The following is an 18,736-nucleotide window of genomic DNA, read 5'->3' as shown; positions in this document are numbered from 1 at the left end:
TCCCATATTTTAGCATAGTCTATAAGTGTCAGAAAGAAATGTTCCCCCAAGCCAACACCTGATGTGTAAAATCCATACTATCTATACCAAAAAGTTACCTTCATAAATCCATGGTTAGATATTTACGATATTCTCTTTATCACAACAAAGATGCTTCTAAAGGTACTGCAGAAGAATATGTGATACCAAAATTGGGAATTGTAACATATACTTTGTTACCTTACTTTCTGTGAGCTGGAAGGAACATAGTTCTTTTTTAAAAAAGAACGAGAGAGTCCTTTTTTTATTTAGCTGATTTCTTTTATTGAAGAGTTTACTTGTGGAATATTATTATGGATGCCCTAAAGATTTATTTTAACTTCATTCACTCATATTTTATGCCTCGTTATTGTTAGTTTCTGAAAGTCAATACCCCAGATAGTAAGATACACAAATAAGAGCACAGCCCTAATCCAGGAAGTGAGGGCTTACTGGGAAGATCATGCCAGAAAGACTCAGGGGCCTTGATCCTGGTAGGGCTGCTGACCGAGGGAATGGTGACTGGGGCAGCCTCTCCCTCCCACCTCTGCTCTGGGTCACATGAGGGCAGTGGTCTCCAACCACGTGTACTGCTACAGAGGGTTTTACAGGGCAAATGCACACCAGTGGAAAACAGTTGGTTCTGGAAGCAAGTGGCCTTTTTATTCTAAGCGAATATTTGTTTTGACTCTAACAGCAACTCATAGCAAATATAGATATCCTTCCATAGGTATGGCAACTCATAGCAAATATAGATATCCTTCCATAGGTATGATATTTTTGAGCACCTCTAGCATTGAAGGGGATTATAAATTTAACAGAAAAAAATGGAACTCAGAGGATAGGAATAGAAGGGAAACATATTCTCATTAACAGCAACTATGTGACTTACAAGGATTCAAAATGCTGAAAGATAAAGAATTTTCATAATAGTGTGTGTCTATAAAACCAAGAGCAATGCTAAGAGGGAGAGCGTTGCTGTGTGCCATTCACGGAAGGCAAACTGGGTTCAGGCCTCACGTTCTGTCCCCCTGGCTGTACCCATGCTCACAGGGGCTGATCCAATCCAGGCTGAATGTGACATCAAAATGGTGCTTAGAGACATTGCCCAATTCCCTCATTTTCTGTGACCTGGCTTTTGAATGGCTGGAAATATAGAAAAACCTATAGCGTCTTTGTTTTCCATGACACTTCTTAAATCTTTGCTGTGTTGTAGGCCCATGCATGCAATTTTCCTCCCAGGATTCCCCATTAGCTAAAGATGCATTAGAGGCACCACTGAGCACGAACACATCTAAGCGCTAACAATGATTCAACAGAACAGAAACCCTACAGTTCTCCACAGTAACCTGAGGAGACTTATTTTTAAGACAATTTTCAGGCACTTAGTTTTTTATAGAAAAAAGAAAAGGCACCAGTTAGATTGTCTATCATTGTTTTTTTATTAATGGAAATTTTCCAGGAACAAAAAATGGCCCATAACTTACTTCTACAGCATGTTTAATGTCTCCATGGTTGGCAGTATCAATGGCCTCACTCTTAATTTCCTTCAACTGTGTCTCCTTTGCAGATATCCAAGATGAGAATTCAGAAATTCTGAAATAACAGGCATTTTCTTATTAAAGGGAGAAAATATCCCAATGGTTAGAATCCATTTTCTATTTTGAATTTATTCATGGGAATTTGACAATCAACTGAGCAGCAAATTGATAAACACATTTTCTGGAAACTATTCCTTCAAGAGGAAGCTCAGGGCAGGGCTGGCTGCCTCTGTGCTCAGTCACTTGGAGGAAGGAGAGAGTGTAGCAGTGAACTCAGTTGAGGAAAAGATGTGTCCCAGGGCCCGAGCACCTGGGAGTAAGGAAGGTACCACTTGATGTCCAGCCTCACGCGACTCCCTAGAGTGACACAGTACCCCAAGGAGGCAGAAGTCCCCGTTGGGGACATGAGGAAATTGGGGAGAAAGGGATTGTCTGATTCTACTTCAAAGAGATAACCTGAGTCACTTGGAAATAAAGTGCTTTACCCTGTTTCTGACTGAAACACACTCTTTTTATTAAATGAAGATTTTTGTACAAGAGCCTGGGCAAGATCGTACAATCTGATTGTCTTTATTGTGTAAGATGAAACATACGTCATTTCTCGTTTTGAGATTATCTCTAAATTAACAGAATTCACAGAGACTAGATCCTCCTCTGGGGACAATTCCAACCCTACCTGCCAGTGTAGTCCTTCCACTTGTCCGGGTCCTCCACGAGCTTCGCATAGGTGCTGTCAATGGCAGCTCTGAGCTCTTTGAGTGTCACGTGGCAAGTCTCAGGGGTGTTCCTTACAGGGTCCCGGACTGGGAGCTTCAGACACAGTTCTTCAATGAGCTGTAACCTTTTCTCACAGAGGTGATGAGGACCTTTGTCACTGAAGAAAATCTAATGAGCAATAAACGTTTATATAATCCCTGTGGGAATCCATACAATACTTTTACATCTTCATAGAAGATTCCCATTTAGTTTTAGCAGTATAAACTAATTTGGCTATTTAGTGTTTTCAGACTCAAATGAAAGCATCAGTTACATCCTTGCAGTAACAATGTGACTTTGCATGACTGCACTGAGTTATGTGAGACCTACCCTGTGCTCTTTAAGGATCTTTTCGCTGCCTTCCTGGGGCACCAGCTTGGTCTCTCGATCCAGCTCGGTTCTGCACTCTTCCACTGAAGCTAAGAACCTATTCTTCTCCACATCAATCTTCAGATGAAGCAAATGATATGGGGCTTCTCCTTGAAGATCCTACATTCCATAGGAAGATTTGGAAAAATATGATACCATTCCTGATTATGTACATTTCCAACTGAAGTGGCGGAAACCATAAAATAGTTGCTTTAGGGTCCATATAATTTAATTACTATTGTCTGCCCCTGGCTGTTGTGCTGTGTACTTTTCCAAGTACTGGGACTGCAGCGAATCCTTTCAGCCTGCCGTGGGTCAGGCGTTTCCACAGAGATTAGTCCACCTAATTTTTACAACAGCCCCGCACAATATTAATGTTCTATTTTAAAGATGAGACCATTGAGGCTCAGGGTAAGTAGAAAACCTAGATTTTAATCTAGATTTAAATCACACACTGATCCCACATACCCTTTCCCCAGCAGGTCTCCCTTTTGAGTTTGTCAACAGCCCTGTGAGCTAAGAAGGACAAATAATACACTCACTACACAAAGGGGGAACTCAAGGAAAACTTGTTAGTAAAAAAAGGCAGGATTAACTGGCCCACAGCTCTGACCACCTGCCATGACCCCTTTTCCTTAGAGCATATATTGAGAAAACGCAAACAGCACGAATCTTTTCATGTTCTTTTTTTTTTTTTTTTATAAAAGATTTTATTTTTTCCTTTTTCTCCCCAAAGCCCCCCGGTACATAGTTGTATATTCTTCGTTGTGGGTCCTTCTAGTTGTGGCATGTGGGACGCTGCCTCAGCATGGTCTGATGAGCAGTGCCATGTCCGTGCCCAGGATTCGAACCAACGAAACACTGGGCCGCCTGCAGCGGAGCGCGCGAACTTAACCACTCGGCCACGGGGCCAGCCCCTTCATGTTCTTTTTTGATATAAGCATAAGCTTCACCATTACCCTTAGTCCTACAGTTTAATTTTAGCCAACTTGTGTCCTACAGCATTTAAAAGGTTGCCTTTAAAATAAAATACTAAGATAACTGATGAGAAAAATGAGTTGGGGCTATGGAAAGACTAGGACAGATTATGTTCTAGAGAGCATAATGTGTGTGTGTTTAAAATAAAATACAGCCTTCAATTATAGTCTCTATTCCAAATACATTTATGATATGTTAAGCCTCAAAGATACTTTAGAAAGCTCAGATTTCTTCAAGAATCTTTTTTTTTTTTGCAGGGAAGGAGCCATCCTGAGCTAACATCTGTTGCCAATCTTCCACTTTTTTTAATTCCCAAAGCCCCAGGGAATGGTTGTATATCCTAGTTGTAAGACCTTCTAGTTCTTATATGTGGGACACTGCCACAGCATGGCTACCGACAGATGGGTGGTGTGGTTCTGTGAACCGGAAATGAACCCAGGCCGCCAAAGCAGTGAGAGCACTGAACTTTAACCACTAGCCATGAGGGATGGCATGAGAATCTCTTTTTTCAATTTTCAAATTTAGCAAGTAAAAAAGATATTTCTTTAACTGTGCTTGTCCTACGCATAGGGCTGATTTTTTTAGCCTATGTTACTGAGATTAAAGAAAAAAAATCCATGAGGCTGGCCCCATGGCACAGTGGTTGAGTTTGGTGCATTCTGCTTTGGCGGCCTGGGTTCGCAGTTTCGGATCCTGGGCACAGATTCACAGATTCACTCTTTTCCACTCTCCAAGTGGGCCCACTTCTCTCTTTCAAAGCTTTCATAAATATATTACTTGTACCTTTTTGGACTTATTGTATATTACACTTTCATTATTTGCAACCAATTATCTCCCTGGCTGGACTCTAAGCTCTGGGGAAGAAGATTATGCTTTGCTCACCTTTGAATCCTTAATTAATAAATGTTTTTATTCATATTTCTTAGGTCATAACAATCCAAACCAGATGATAAAATCTTTGAAAAGAGCAAATATATATATGTGTGTGTATATTACATACAATTATATATATTTATAAACATATATTAATTTTAATTAAAATATTATACATTTATATATTATCTAATATATTTTTATATTAGTATATATTTTACAATATATATTTTATTATATAAAACTTATGAATATTTCTTATAATTGCAGTAGTATACCTAACATAATTTACTCAGATGAGAAGAGTTTACTAAATGTTGCTGAATAGCTAAATGCCTTTATCATTCCTGTCCCCCAAAATATTTAGGAAAAGAAAAAGAATACTCAAGTAATATGATAAAATTTATGCTACTAAAAGAAGAGGAAAAACGAAACTCTATCATATTTTATTCAGTTTTCCTTTTAAGAGTAAGGGTTTACTGTTGTCCCTTACATTTATTTATTTATTTATTTATTTACTTATTTATTTTAAAGATATTTTTCCTTTTTTCTCCCCAAAGCCCCCCTGGTACACAGTTGTGTATATTTAGTTGTGGATCCTTCTAGTTGTGGCATGTGGGATGCCACCTCAGCATGGCTTAATGAGCTGTGCCATGTCCGTGCCCAGGATTCAAACCTGCGAAACCCTCGGCCCCGGAAGCAGAGTACGTGAACTTAACCACTCGGCCACTGGGCAGGCCCCTCAAGTTTTTTTTTTTTTTAAAAGATTGGCAACTGAGTTAACAAATGTTACCAATCTTCTTTTTAATTTTTTTTTGGCATTTTCTCCCCAAATCCCCCCAGTACATAGTTGTATGTTTTTAGTTGTGGGTCCTTCTAGTTGCGCCATGTGGGACGCTGCCTCAGCATGGCCTGATAAGTGGTGCCACATCCTCGCCCAGGATCCGAATCTTGAAACCCGGGGCCACGGAAGCAGAGCACTCGAACTTAACCACTCGGCCACAGGGCCGGCCCCTCAAGTTCAGTTATTTTAATGGGAAAAGTAGCTATGGTGACTTTCCATAAATTTCTAAATTTCTCTTACAATTGGACCTTAACACCCTCATGCTCTCTCCCAACATCCATGACATACAACGTTCCCTGTGTGCAACTGTGTCTCGACTCACCTTCCACTGTTTATGCAGCTTTCTGACAGCTTCCTGCAGGCCCTGCTGTTCCTGCTCAGGGAGAATGTCGGTGAGCTCGTCACAAGCTTTCAGAAAAGCATTGAGCACCCTCTGATCCAGCTGACTGAAAAACTCCTGACAGGAGAGAGGACAGTGGTTAAGAGTGTTGAGCAAAATAAAAGGCAACATCAGACGCTAGACAGTGAAGTAGTCATACCTCTAACAAGCCTCCTAGCCAGCTTTTGCCCTCTTCAAACCTTCTGGGCAACAACTATTTTTTTCATATGGAACTATAATTATCTATAGCTATGATTCAGAAGCTACCAAATCTGACATTCAACTAGTACGTTTTATTTTTTAGAAAAAAATCTTTACAGTTTTCAAATTTGGTAGAATGTTCTGGAAGGCCAATAGGAGATCCTAGAACCTTGATTCCATATTGATAGAGTTTTAGTTCCTCTTTGGTAAAGTCAGAAGAGCAGAGTTGAAGCCAGGACCAAGCCTCATAATTCCCCATTTCCTCATTGCACTATGTTCTAGGCCATGCTGGTTCCTTATGAGCCAATTCCACATTCACCCAAGTGCAAATGTGAGCACACATGCTATGGACTGAATTGTGTCCCTACCACCCTCTGCCAAATTCATACGCTGAAGCCCTAACTCTGTTAGGAGATGTTGGCGATGCAACCTCTGAGAGGTGATTAAGTTCATACGAGGTCATGAGGATGAGACCCTCATGATGGAATTAGTGCCCTTATAAGAAGAGACATCAAAAATCTTGCTCTCTATCCATCTCTGCCATGTGAGGGCACAGTGAGAAGATGACCATCTACAAGCCAGTAAGAAAATCCTCACCAGAACCCAACCATGCTGGCACCATGATCTCACACTTCTAGTCTCCAGAATTGCAAGAAAAATACATGCCTATTGCCGAAGTCACCCAGTCTATGTAATTTTTTTATGGCAGTCCGAAAAGATGAATACAACACATGTGCACATATACGCATGATGAAGTCTAACACAGTCTCAGGAGTGTGTATGCAGAGATATTTTGAAACCACAGTGATTCAAAACAGAAAGTGCCACACTGTAGAGGTGTACCAACTGGACGAGATGTTGGGGCATCATAGACACTAATCCTAAGTCCAGTCACTGCATTCATCATTTGAGGGTGTGGTTTATACAAATATCCACTGAAATTTCAGAAAACATTACTCAAAATAGGTGTTGTCAGAGGGCCCATCATCTCCATAGACCATTTAATAGATTACTAATATTCTCAATATTGATAGGATTTAAACGAGTATGATTAACAGGAAGATGGCTTCACAATAATGCGACAAGTGCGGATCAGCTACCAAAGTTCAAGTAACAATGGTATTTGTACTACGATATGGCAGATTTATAAAATGAGCACAAAGACTTTGCCATCCACCTAACATTATCTCCTAAAAAAGGGTATCTTGGTTATGTAAGAATATCTCAACTAAATAATGAATTGGTAACTTGGAGAGCCTGAATTATCTATCCTATGACTCTCTACCACTCCAGTGGCTTAACAATAGCTAATTGCAAGGCAGCTCATCAATTGCTCTTGAAGTCCTTTTTGGTGCCATTTATTTGGATCTCACACCTAAAAAGTTTCTGCCTTCCTAACTCACCTCTCACCTCTCTCTCTCACTATTAGATCAGGATGTTTTTTCTTTTGAGGAAAAGTAGCTCTGAGCCAACATCTGCCACCAATTCTCCTCTTTTTGCTGAGGAAGATTGGCCCTGAGCTAACATCTGTGCCCATCTTCCTCTATTTTATATGTGGGACACCTGCCACAGCATGGCTTCACACGTGGCATGTAGGTCCATGCCCGGGATCGGAACAGGTGAACCGGGCTGCTGAAGCAGAGCATGCAAACTTAACCGCTATGCCACCAGGCTGGCCCCCAGGGTGCTCTTTTCATTTTTCATCCAAGATTGCCCGTCCATGTTCTCAGGTCAAGTGTCCCATAGGGGATGAACTCACAGTATGTCTCCTCAGGAGGTCTTCTGGATTCCCCTTTTCCTCCATGCCCTCCTGAGCTGTCCGCAGCACCTTCTCCAGCTCTGCTCGAGACTCCTCAAATTTCTTCATCAAGCGGCTGTTGGTTTCCACGTGTTTCTTCCAATCTCCAGTTTTCTTTACCATATTCTCGATTTAGAAAATAATCATAATGTGATGCTGCTTTCTCATCTTTGAGAGTATCATTTTGTTAAAGTGTATGTTTCTTTAAAAAACACTTGAAAGGAATACATTTCAATTCCATGAGAATAATTAACGCTTTTTAATATTAATTAATATTAGAAAAATAAGAAATAAAATTATTGGTTTTCAAATACCAGTTTGCAAGAGTGAAACTATGAAATGTGATGAGTACATGCCTTCATTCTTTGTATTTTCCCAATTAGCATACATTTGGTCCTGTCTAAAATGTCCATAAGACATCTTGTCCTGGTCAAAAGGTCCTTGACATTTGGTCCTGTCCAAAATGTTCGTGAGCATATTTGGTCCTTATCAAATGTTTTGGACAGGACCAAATATCAAGGACTTTTTGGCGTGGACCAAATGTCTTATGGATGTTTTTGACAGGATCAAATAGTCCTGCAAATTTCAAGGACCTTTTGGCATGGACTAAATGTCTTATGGACATTTTGGACAAAACCAAACGTCCTGCGAGGATTTTTCCTTGCGCACATCTCTAAAGTGGGGAGAGAACTTACTTGAAAAGCAACATGAGCATCTGCAATCTGTCTCTGTAGCTTCTTCTGATCAAAATGCTTTAACACCTTGCTCAAGGTCACAAACTTTTGAACATTTTGACTGCCTTTCTCAATCTGTGTCATAGTTTTCTTACAGCTTTCTTGACAAGCTAACAGTTCCTACAAGGAAAGGAAACCCACAACAATAGTATTTAAAAGGGTGAGAAAGAGAGTGACCATAACAAAATAATTAGAAAAGCATTATATAGTTTTAGGCTTTTAGTCAGCAATAACTATTATCAAAATACAGAGAAGTATTTCTCTTCAGAAGAGCTCAATTTTCAGCAATCACTGAAGTCAGTGCTTTTTATATAAGGCATTTAAATGTCACACTGAGTTTTTGAGTTTGTTTTTTATATTTCATGCCCATCTTATTAACATCAAGAGAATGACAGAGAATCAAAATTGTGATTTGTGTAGTGCCTGCATTCCTCCTACCAACTACTAGGCCAACAGTTTATTGAAAGAACAATAATGAAGTCAATCTACCTATCAGGTTTTAATATGGATAAATAAATTTAGCACCAATGTACATTGCACTTTACTGACAGAGTCAGACGCAGAAGATGATACACTATTTGTGTATCCTAAAATGTACAAAATTTGAATTCCTAAGGTTCACAACATATCGACCTCAATAATAAAATGGTGGACCCTGGATCCTAACCACAGAAGGCAGCAACCACAGGCCTGGGAAGATTTGCAACTGTCACACATTTGCAGGAAGAGAATCAATGCTGACTCATAGGCGCTTCCACCTCTGATCCGCAGCCCGGCATCAGAGCAATTTCTGCAGCTGATGGCACAGAAATTATCCAGTCCAGCCCGAGGTAGACAGTCATTTTTAGACTTGAATCCACACCATTTGCATTTCAACATCCTCAATAACTTTGGAAAAAAAATTTCAAACTGCTCATTTGGATACCAGTTTTGGTAATTTCAATGCAAATATTAAGAGCAGGGTTTTTGTTTGGTTTTGGCAAAACAGACTGAGGACATACTTTTTCCTTTTGAGGATTTAGGAGGTAAAAGAGTAACATACATTAGAAAGATATTAAAAATTATTAGTCTTTATTATTATTAAAATATACAATATTATTTTAATTGTGGAAGAATTCTTTAATGGCAATTTACAGCAATTTGGGAATGTAATAAATGGCACTATGACTCAAAATGAAAAACAACCTTTATCTCATATGTTTTAGAACATATTAGAAAAGGGTTGGGTGGTATAATCATTGTGGCTTTACTATCAATAATAATAATAATAATTGCTACTTGTTATAGAGTACCTATTTTATGCTATTATGTGCTAGTCGCATCATAGAATATCTAATGTAATCTCCCCAACAAGCTCTTAACTTAGGTATTATCACCTCCATTTTAAGGTGAGGAAATAAAAGCTGCCCAAGGAGTTGTAATTTGCTATAAGAGACCTAAGATCTGCATACGTGTTTGACTCACTTCCTATACTCTCTGTTCTTTCTACTCAGTGGTGCTGCCTTCCTTCCATGAATCTATTGCAATTAACCCAGTGGCAAACCTTTTGCTTGTTAGTTTCACCCCCTCTGATGGATAGGTTCATTTATAATAAGCCAACTAAATAAGCCAATTAACTGCAACACTCAGTAGGAGGCTGTTCTGCATACAGATCTGCTTACTACAAATGAGACAAAGAAAAATGATTATCACTCCCCACACATTTCCAGAATTTTATGGTTGTATAAACAGATCCAGTCACCGAGGCAAAGAAAAGATCTCATAAGACAGATTTATAGACCTTGGATAGAAACAGAATGTAACTTTTTATTTTTAAATATATCTAAATATACCTGTATCTACCTATTTATCTATCTAACTAAAGTTTTTATTTTGTCTATAGTGGACAGGGTTTTCGTCTTTTTTTTTTGAAGATTGGCCCTGAGCTAATATCTGTGCCAATCTTCCCCTATTTTATGTGGGATACCACCACAGCATGGCCCAATGAGTGGTGCTAGGTCTGCCCGGCGGATCTGAACCTTGAACCCCAGGCCATTGAAGCGGGGCAGGCAAACTTAACCACTACAGCACTGGGCCAGCCCCAGGGTTTTCATCTTTGGACAGGATGTGCATTTTGTTTTGAGCTGTCAGTGATATTCCAGAAAAATGCTTCTTGTCCTAACTGAATTTCCATCACTATGAGCACCACCTCAATCTTATCACACACACTTTAAGATAACTCTGTCTCCTGCAAGGGGCTTGTCCTTACCTGATGTTTTTGTTTAAAAAGAGCACTTGATTGTGCCTCATGCTCAAGAACTGTTAGAATTTCATTTATTTTCCCAAGTGATTCATAAAAGAATGTCATCTGTTTTTCTAATTCTTCCAACGGTATCAACAGCTGCTGAGACTCATAAAGGAGTGGGGAGTAACATTCTTTGACCTTTAAAAATAGAAGGACAAAAATTCCATTAAAGGCCATTCAGTACCAAAGTTCAGGGCACTGTTATAGCTCTCAGGGCAATTTCCTTTAGTGACATGGTCATTCGGTGCTTACACATCTCCAAAGACATTTCTTTAGCAATATTTCCCAAGTATTGTTAAATTTTGATGTGAAAAGATGACACTACTATACCACTGAGACAAATAAATGCTACAATTTTCTCACAAAAGTTCATCTGAATAGTCCATCTGGACGGTGCTTTCCCATCTAAATGATGCTGTGAGCGAGCACCAAATTCCACTTTAAAACTCTGCAACCCATCTTAACTTTTGCCCTGAAATCTGACCTAAGACAGCCAAGAATTGCATTATCTAGACTAACCCGTGCCCTCCAACTCTATTTTCAAGAACTCTACTACTTGAATCCTTAACTCTAGACATACTTCCAAGTTTGTTGACACGTTCTTCCTAGACAGGTCTTGTGCCTTCCTGCCTCCCCCTAGCTCCCTGCTTCTCTACTCTCCCCCTATCGTCATCCTGCTCGTCCTAAGCACTCATGTCCTATACCAATTTATTCATGAAGGTTCCCACACTAGGGGACATCTCCACAGTCTGAATTGGCTCAGCCCTCATCTACCACTTGTCTATTAAAAAATGTTGTTGCTTTATACAACTGTATTATCTTTATATTTATGGTGAAGTCAAAAGGCCCTGGAGATCATGAACCATAAAGCGTCTGCCTTGTCACCTTATATCGAAATCCAGGACCACACTATTCTCCAAGAATTTCCTGTCTCCCCTCATTTTACTTAGAGTTGCTCTCAAAGTATTATTAATTCTTTTGGAAACCAAGGAAATGAAATTGAGGACTTGTTAGTAGACCATTCTTGTTTTTCTTAGATTATAAATATTCTCATGTTCTTGGATACACCGTCTGAAGCATAAACTCATCCAAAGAAAGGCAGTGTCCTTCTACTGCAACAAGGCTCTGCCAAAATTACTCTGAACAAAATGAAGAGAATCTGCTAACATGCATAAAAATCAGTGTGCTTTATAAATCTTTCCTGGATACAGTAGAAAACTTATCAAGATGCTACATATGAAGCCACAGTAAAAAAAAAAAAAAAAAAGCATAATGACTTAGATGCGTCTAAAAGCGCAATTTCCTTTCTCAGAGGTTGCCCTAAATCATTAAACTTGGCCCAGGCCAAGATGTGCAAGACCAAGATATGGCTCTGAAAGCTTCTTGAAGGTTATCAAATTGATAATGTTGACTTCAGATGGTACCCAATCATAATAAACAATCTTAACTTGAATGTTAAAATAAAAAGAAGTAAAAATTAACCTAATATACACCAGTTTGACAAATGGAGTTTTCTGTTTTTTTCATGAGCATGATTCTTCCTACTTTCATTGATCTCATTTCTTCCTCTTTTTCATGAATTCTCCACTGCTGATCTCATACAGTGTATTCTCTTTCTACTTTTTCTTTCCAATTAACAGTTATTTCTATTTTCTTTTCCTCTGTTTTCCAATTCTTCCTTACAAAATTTTTCTATTCATTTATCACATCACTCCTTTCTTTTACCAGAAATGAATTACCCAACCTAAGTGGACTTTGCAAGCAATACTGCCTTCATAAAATCCAACGTTAGATAGAAAAAAATCCCAGTGGAACTTCCAAAGCTCTTAAGAAAAATTCTTCAACAGAATAGAAAATGTTTATGGCTGGTGCTTGATAGTCATTGAATTCTCTGCACAGAAGTGGCATAAATGTAAGTATCTTAAGTCTAAGATGAGCTCTGTTTGATGAAGAGGGCAGAATTTCCACTTCTTTGTGGCTATGCAAGCAGAAAACAGCATAAATAATCTTAGAGTGGAGGTATGTCAAATAAATCTCAAAAAAGGGCATTCAGGAATTCGTTCTTGTTTAAATACATAATCTCTTCCTCCTCTTCTTCTTCTCCCGCCTATCCCTTTGTTTCATCACATTTAACTGTCCCCCTCCCAACCCCCCCAAAGAAGTCTATCTTTCTATTAAAATACAGCTACTAATACTTCTAAATTAACAGAGGTTATACTTGGTACCAGCTCCAGAGTTTCATTTTTAAAACTCATGACAAAGTCACTAAGTGACAAAGTTACTAAATCAAGAGTCCTAATAAGAAACAAAAGTATGGTTAACAAGTAAATGATTTGCCCACGGGTGACAGAGGATGTGTAAGTCAAGTTGGTCCCACACAGTGTGTTATGCATTATAGTACTTTCCCACCTTGCTTAGCTGTTCTTTAAGCCCAGACATGGTTGCAAACATTTCCTTAGCTTCTTCTTGGGAGCTCTCTTTGGTAATGAGGTGTGCTGTCTTTGTAATCATCTTGTACTGAGCATCCATCACAGGCACCCTCTGCTCAATATCCTGCATGAATCATTGGAACAGCTAAATTAACACACGGTACATTTCCTTTTAATTTCAGGATTCCACAGAAGGCTGGACAAAAATCAATATGCAGTCTATAAAATTCTATACTTTTAATAAACTTTTGGTGATTTCAGGTATTGCTTTTCTTCATTACTAATATATCTTGGTAATATCATATTATTTTCCTTTAAAAGTAACTACAATTCCTTAAGTTAACATAAAGATAAGCTGAAGTAATCTTTACACTTTCAAAATATATATGTTAATGTAGTACATAAACATTATATCCAGGAGATGCATGTTAACAATTTGGGGCAATTCCTCTAACTTTAAAAATTAAACAACTTACTTTTGCTTTAAAAAGTGACACATTGTCACTGTAGAAACTTAATAAATTAGAGCTAATAGGAAAAAGAAAATCTAAATTACTTACAGTCTTTTCACACAATAATAACCAGAGTCAACAGCCTATCATTATATCATTAATGTTTTTTCCTGTGGGTTTACACTTGTTTTTTATTTTTACAAAAGAAAGATTATTTCTTTTGCTTTTCTCACTTAATAGTATATTGGAAAAGTTTTCCATGTCATTAAATATTCTTCTACTACTTCATTTTTGAGAGCTGCAGGGTATTCAAAATATGTAAATAGCACAATTCCTTTAGTAAATACTTTACTGTTGGAGGGATTTACGTAGAGCCCATCTCCTGTTTTCTCCTAGTGCTTTATAATTTGGTTGTAGGAAAAAAACCACTGAATTAAGAAACCATTTTGAAGTTGTCCTATGGTCAAAACATACTTTCAAAAATTCAAATAGATTTATTTAAATGCAAATATATATACTTTTTATTTTGAGGAGCAAATCAGGATATGCACACATGCCAAAATGATGCCAAGGAGACATAGAAAAAACTTTGTGATGATCTAAGTAACTTCACTGATCCTTATTTTCACAATAGAATAGGTTTTTCACTTGATGGTCCAGGAAACTCCCTCACCTCCAAGTCTTGAATTAATAACTTGACATTAATGAAAGAGACTTCTAAGGGCTCGGAAAGTTTCCTATGGGCTTCAGCTGCAAAATCAGACAGGGTAGTAACACAGTCTGTGTATTCTTTCTTCATTCTGTCCAACTCATCAGCTCGAGCATACTGTTAAGAAAAGAGAGGAAGCAACGTTGAAATCATTAAGCCAAAACTCTGGAAGCCTGTAACCTTCCACCAGTTCTGCTTACTCTCCTCTGGAGCTGTTATATGGTAAGAAAGACTCTAATTCTTGATTCTTATTTTAGATACACTTGAATTAAGTCCAATTACTGTGAAGGGAAGAAAGGGACTAGCATAGAATTATGGTTTGAAACATGAATTGTTCTGTATAAGTAGGCCCCGTATGACAATATGATCCTTAACCGAAATATACATTTCTGCAATGTTCCTCCCTTATAAATGGGAAAGAATAAAGGACCAAACATGAACACAACAGTTCTAAATACATCTGCGTTCTGCCTTAATAAGCCCATGCTTTACAATAAAACAGTCTGTAAACAGGCCTCTCATCGCAACAATTATAACGCATGCATGTGATAGGCTTATATAGATTTGAAAGACATACTTGCTTAACTTCCATAAACAACTCCCTCCATCGCCCATTTAGCAACAGCAACTGTTGTTTAAGATCACGGGAAACCATCTCATCACATGTTTCAATGAGAAAATTGCCGGCATCATTCATGGCAGTGTGCTGCTGAATCCAATGGGGCAAGTTTCGAAAAAAATCCTAAACGACAAAGAAGGCACACCATTGTAAACCATAAACCAAAAATTAATAAATGATACGAAAGTAACCAGACTAAGACAAATAGCTTTGTTCTAAAATTTGTGCAAATCTTAAGGTAAATCCTAAACCTCTTTCAAAATGCAAAATTTTAATAAAGAGGTTCAAAAATATGAACGACAAAGGCTGGGTGTCTTTATAAGAACATCTGTGCCATATCTTTTACTGAAGAATGAACAAAATGTGATGAGCATTTTGTTATTCCTATTTTATAGATGAAAAAACTAAATTTCTGTGAGTGTAAGGGAGCTGAACATAGTCTTCAGGCTAGTAAATACCACTGCCAAAGTCATACAAAAGACATTTTAGGGAAATATATAACTTCCTTAAAAAATGGTAAATAACCATTTGACCTGTTACTTTTGATTTTAAAATCTGAATATAGTACATCAAGATAATGAACAATCATGGAGATAAACCATCAAAGGAAAACTTCTAAAAATTAGACAGCTGGGCCAAGAACACTTACTATAACAACATCTCTCCTCATTTGTTTAAGGTTACACAGTTGGCAACGAAGCAGTTTCTACCTGATTTCAAGTTAAATGCATGCATGCATGTGCACACACACACACATATGCCACAGTAAAAACCAAGGATACCAAAGATAATTCAAAATCCCTTTCATAAGCCATGTGTGGGAGGACTTCCTACATAAATAGATGAGAACACTTCTGTTTCTGGTGGTTATATTCCCTTGGATGAAATTAACACATATGACATCTGCTAGGGCACTGCCAGTCTAATTGGAAAAGCCAAAATCTGTATGGGTGTATGGTTATTGTCATCCTCAGCTACACAAGAATATTTAATCTATATAAAATATAGAATGGAAGAACATTCTTAAAATTATACATCTACTTGTAGAACACAATAATAGATGAACCAACCTTGGATGGTAAGCAGAAATTCTAATGTAGGTACTATACTTCAATGAGAGCCTGGCATTTTAATATCTTTTACATATAAATTGATTTTCCGGTAAAATGCCAGCCTCCTATAAAGAAGTGTACACATAGAAATAAGTCCATTTCATGTGATATTTTAATGTAAGTGACATTAAAGTAAAACACAGAAATACATACCAATAACTGGGGGAAAGACATCACTCCTGTCCAGAATAAGACCCTTGACTTAGGGTTGATAAAATTTCAAAAAGAATATCCAAAGAGGAAAAAAAAGGTGATGACCCAGCTGTTCAACTGGTGTATGCCACCACGCAGACTCAGTACAACCTTAGCCTAAATTGTTTCCTCCTCTCTTAAATTAGGACATCCACGGAGGCTGGAGTCCTAGACATGCCCCTTCAAGTACAGATCTTATTGTCAGCATTGCGCCCTCTGCTGCCCATTGGGTTTGGCCACCCCTCCACCAGTTACTGCTTTTCTGAATGCAAGTGTGGAACACCAAACTGATCAGGTAGGGAACTGTTCTAACAGAAGGTGCATAAAGCAGTGTATTTTCTAGTCTAAAATAATTTACTAAACTGAAGTGCAACTTTTCGGGCAATGTCAGGATTCTTGAGTCACATTTGCAAATACATAACACTCCCTAGAGATCTATGCTGTAAAGTCTCATTTCTAAATTCGCACGTGCTCATTTCCTTTTGTAAGAAGCAATCTTACCTTTTTTGCATGTTCTGATTGATTTAGCATTTTTTCAGCATCCTCCAGCCAGGCCTGAAGACTAGCCACAGTATTGCCATATCGATCCCAGTTAGCGATGACTTCTTCCAGCATGCTGCGCACGCTCCTAACTTCTACTGAGAGGTTCCTCCACTGGGCAGTGGTTTCGTTCATGAATTTCATCACATTCTCGGCTTCTTCCACTGAAGCAGATACAACAAATTCTAATCCTTATTTTATATTTTAAATGCCTCACCCCTTTTTCTATGGTCTGTACACTGGTGTGCATTTATAATTCTTCTTTAGATTATAAATTTAACAGATGCAATGTTAGAATTTCACTCAGCTACTTCTGGGAATATGTTATATTTTATTCACAGGTATTTATAAAGATTAAAGATGATGATATATTTAAAATTCCTGATAAATGGGATGCAACAAATGACATGTATTTGTTCACATTTTATATGAATTCAAATTGACGGAGACATACATAGTATCCATCAAAAATCCTATAGTTCAAGACATTTCTCCAAAGAAGATATACGGATGGCCAATAGACACATGAAAAGATGCTCATCATCACTAGTCATCAGGGAAATGCAAATCAAAACTACACTAAGATATCACCTTACACCTGTTAGAATGGCAAAAATATCCAAAACCAAGAGTGACAAATGTTGGAGAGGCTGTGGAGAAAAGGGAACCCTCATACACTGTTGGTGGGAATGCAAACTGGTGCAGCCACTACGGAAAACAGTATGGAGATTCCTCAAAAAGTTAAGAATAGAAATACCTTATGACCCAGCCATCCCACTACTGGGTATCTATCCTAAGAACCTGAAATCAGCAATTCCAAAAGTTCCATGCACCCTTATGTTCATCGCAGCATTATTCACAATAGCCAAGTCATGGAACCAACCTAAGTGCCCAGCAACTGATGATTGGATAAAGAAGATGTGGTATATATATACAATGGAATACTACTCAGCCATAAAAAAGGACAAAGTCATCCCATTCACAACAACATGGATAGACCTTGAGGGTATTATGTTGAGTGAAATAAGCCAGACAGAGAAAGACAAACTCTGTAGGACTCCACTCGTAGGTGGTAGTTAACATATGGACAAAGAGAACTGATCGGTGGTTGCCAGGGGAAAGGGGGGTGGGGGGAGGGCACTAGGGGTGAAGTGGTGTACCTACAACATGACTAATAATGATGTACAACTGTAATTTCATAAGGATGTTAACTTTCATAACCTTAATTAAAAAAAAGGCTCAAAAAAATCCTATAGTTCATTTTCAGCAAACATGACAGATATATTTACAAATCAAAACAAACATATTTGACAACTTGTCTCTACAATAAGTGAAGTTTTCATTTACTTTATTATATATATTCGTTAGTCCACTTTTTTGCCTTTAATCCTCAGAATTGAAAATAAGTTAGAAAGTTGCGATTTAGAAAATGCTTATTTTGCTCTCTTAGAAGACCACACACACAGCCATACACACACACAGACAGTCATAGAGTATGATTATACAGGTTAGGCATTGCACAAAGTCAAGGGGACTGAAACCAATACATGCTCTCCAGGCCAATGACATGGTTAAAGAATGTGCAGGGAGAAAAAAAATGATGTAATCACGCAAAACCTGTAGGTTCTAAGTTCTACTGCATTCAATACTGCAACAAATTCTGTGCTGTGTTTTACCTGAACCATCAGCTTTGACGTACATCTCAGCTGTCTGCTTCAAGATCTGGTATGTCACTTCATATTGCTCAAAGAACTTGCTATTTTCTATAAAAGACTAGAAATGGGACAATGGTTAGAAGATAGCAAATACTGGCTTATGTTGAAATGCTGAGGTCCATTTTCTACAGTATAGGTATGTGGATATGTTACCCAAATTTACCGACTTCTCTCTTCTTAAAAATATCAAATG

At 38.1% G+C, this 18,736-nt stretch overlaps 1 protein-coding gene across 11 annotated transcripts in view; it reads right to left on the bottom strand.

Moving 5' to 3' along the window:
* Nucleotides 1-18,736, bottom strand: part of SYNE1 (spectrin repeat containing nuclear envelope protein 1) — a 446,099-nt gene that overhangs the window by 288,639 nt on the left and 138,724 nt on the right. For all 11 annotated transcript variants that reach the window (XM_046669209.1, XM_046669206.1, XM_046669212.1 and 8 more), the window contains 12 exons: nt 18,505-18,601; nt 16,790-16,992; nt 14,943-15,107; nt 14,330-14,482; nt 13,185-13,328; nt 10,740-10,913; nt 8,453-8,611; nt 7,719-7,883; nt 5,702-5,836; nt 2,646-2,804; nt 2,236-2,444; nt 1,506-1,614 (listed from right to left, as the gene is read on the bottom strand). In XM_046669209.1, coding sequence (XP_046525165.1) covers nt 1,506-1,614; nt 2,236-2,444; nt 2,646-2,804; nt 5,702-5,836; nt 7,719-7,883; nt 8,453-8,611; nt 10,740-10,913; nt 13,185-13,328; nt 14,330-14,482; nt 14,943-15,107; nt 16,790-16,992; nt 18,505-18,601 — 1,872 coding nt within the window. The remainder of the gene's footprint in view (nt 1-1,505; nt 1,615-2,235; nt 2,445-2,645; nt 2,805-5,701; nt 5,837-7,718; nt 7,884-8,452; nt 8,612-10,739; nt 10,914-13,184; nt 13,329-14,329; nt 14,483-14,942; nt 15,108-16,789; nt 16,993-18,504; nt 18,602-18,736) is intronic.

Source organism: Equus quagga, chromosome 8 (assembly GCF_021613505.1).
Source record: "Equus quagga isolate Etosha38 chromosome 8, UCLA_HA_Equagga_1.0, whole genome shotgun sequence".
Lineage (NCBI taxonomy): Eukaryota > Metazoa > Chordata > Mammalia > Perissodactyla > Equidae > Equus > Equus quagga.
This window is presented reverse-complemented; position numbering and strand designations above follow the sequence as displayed.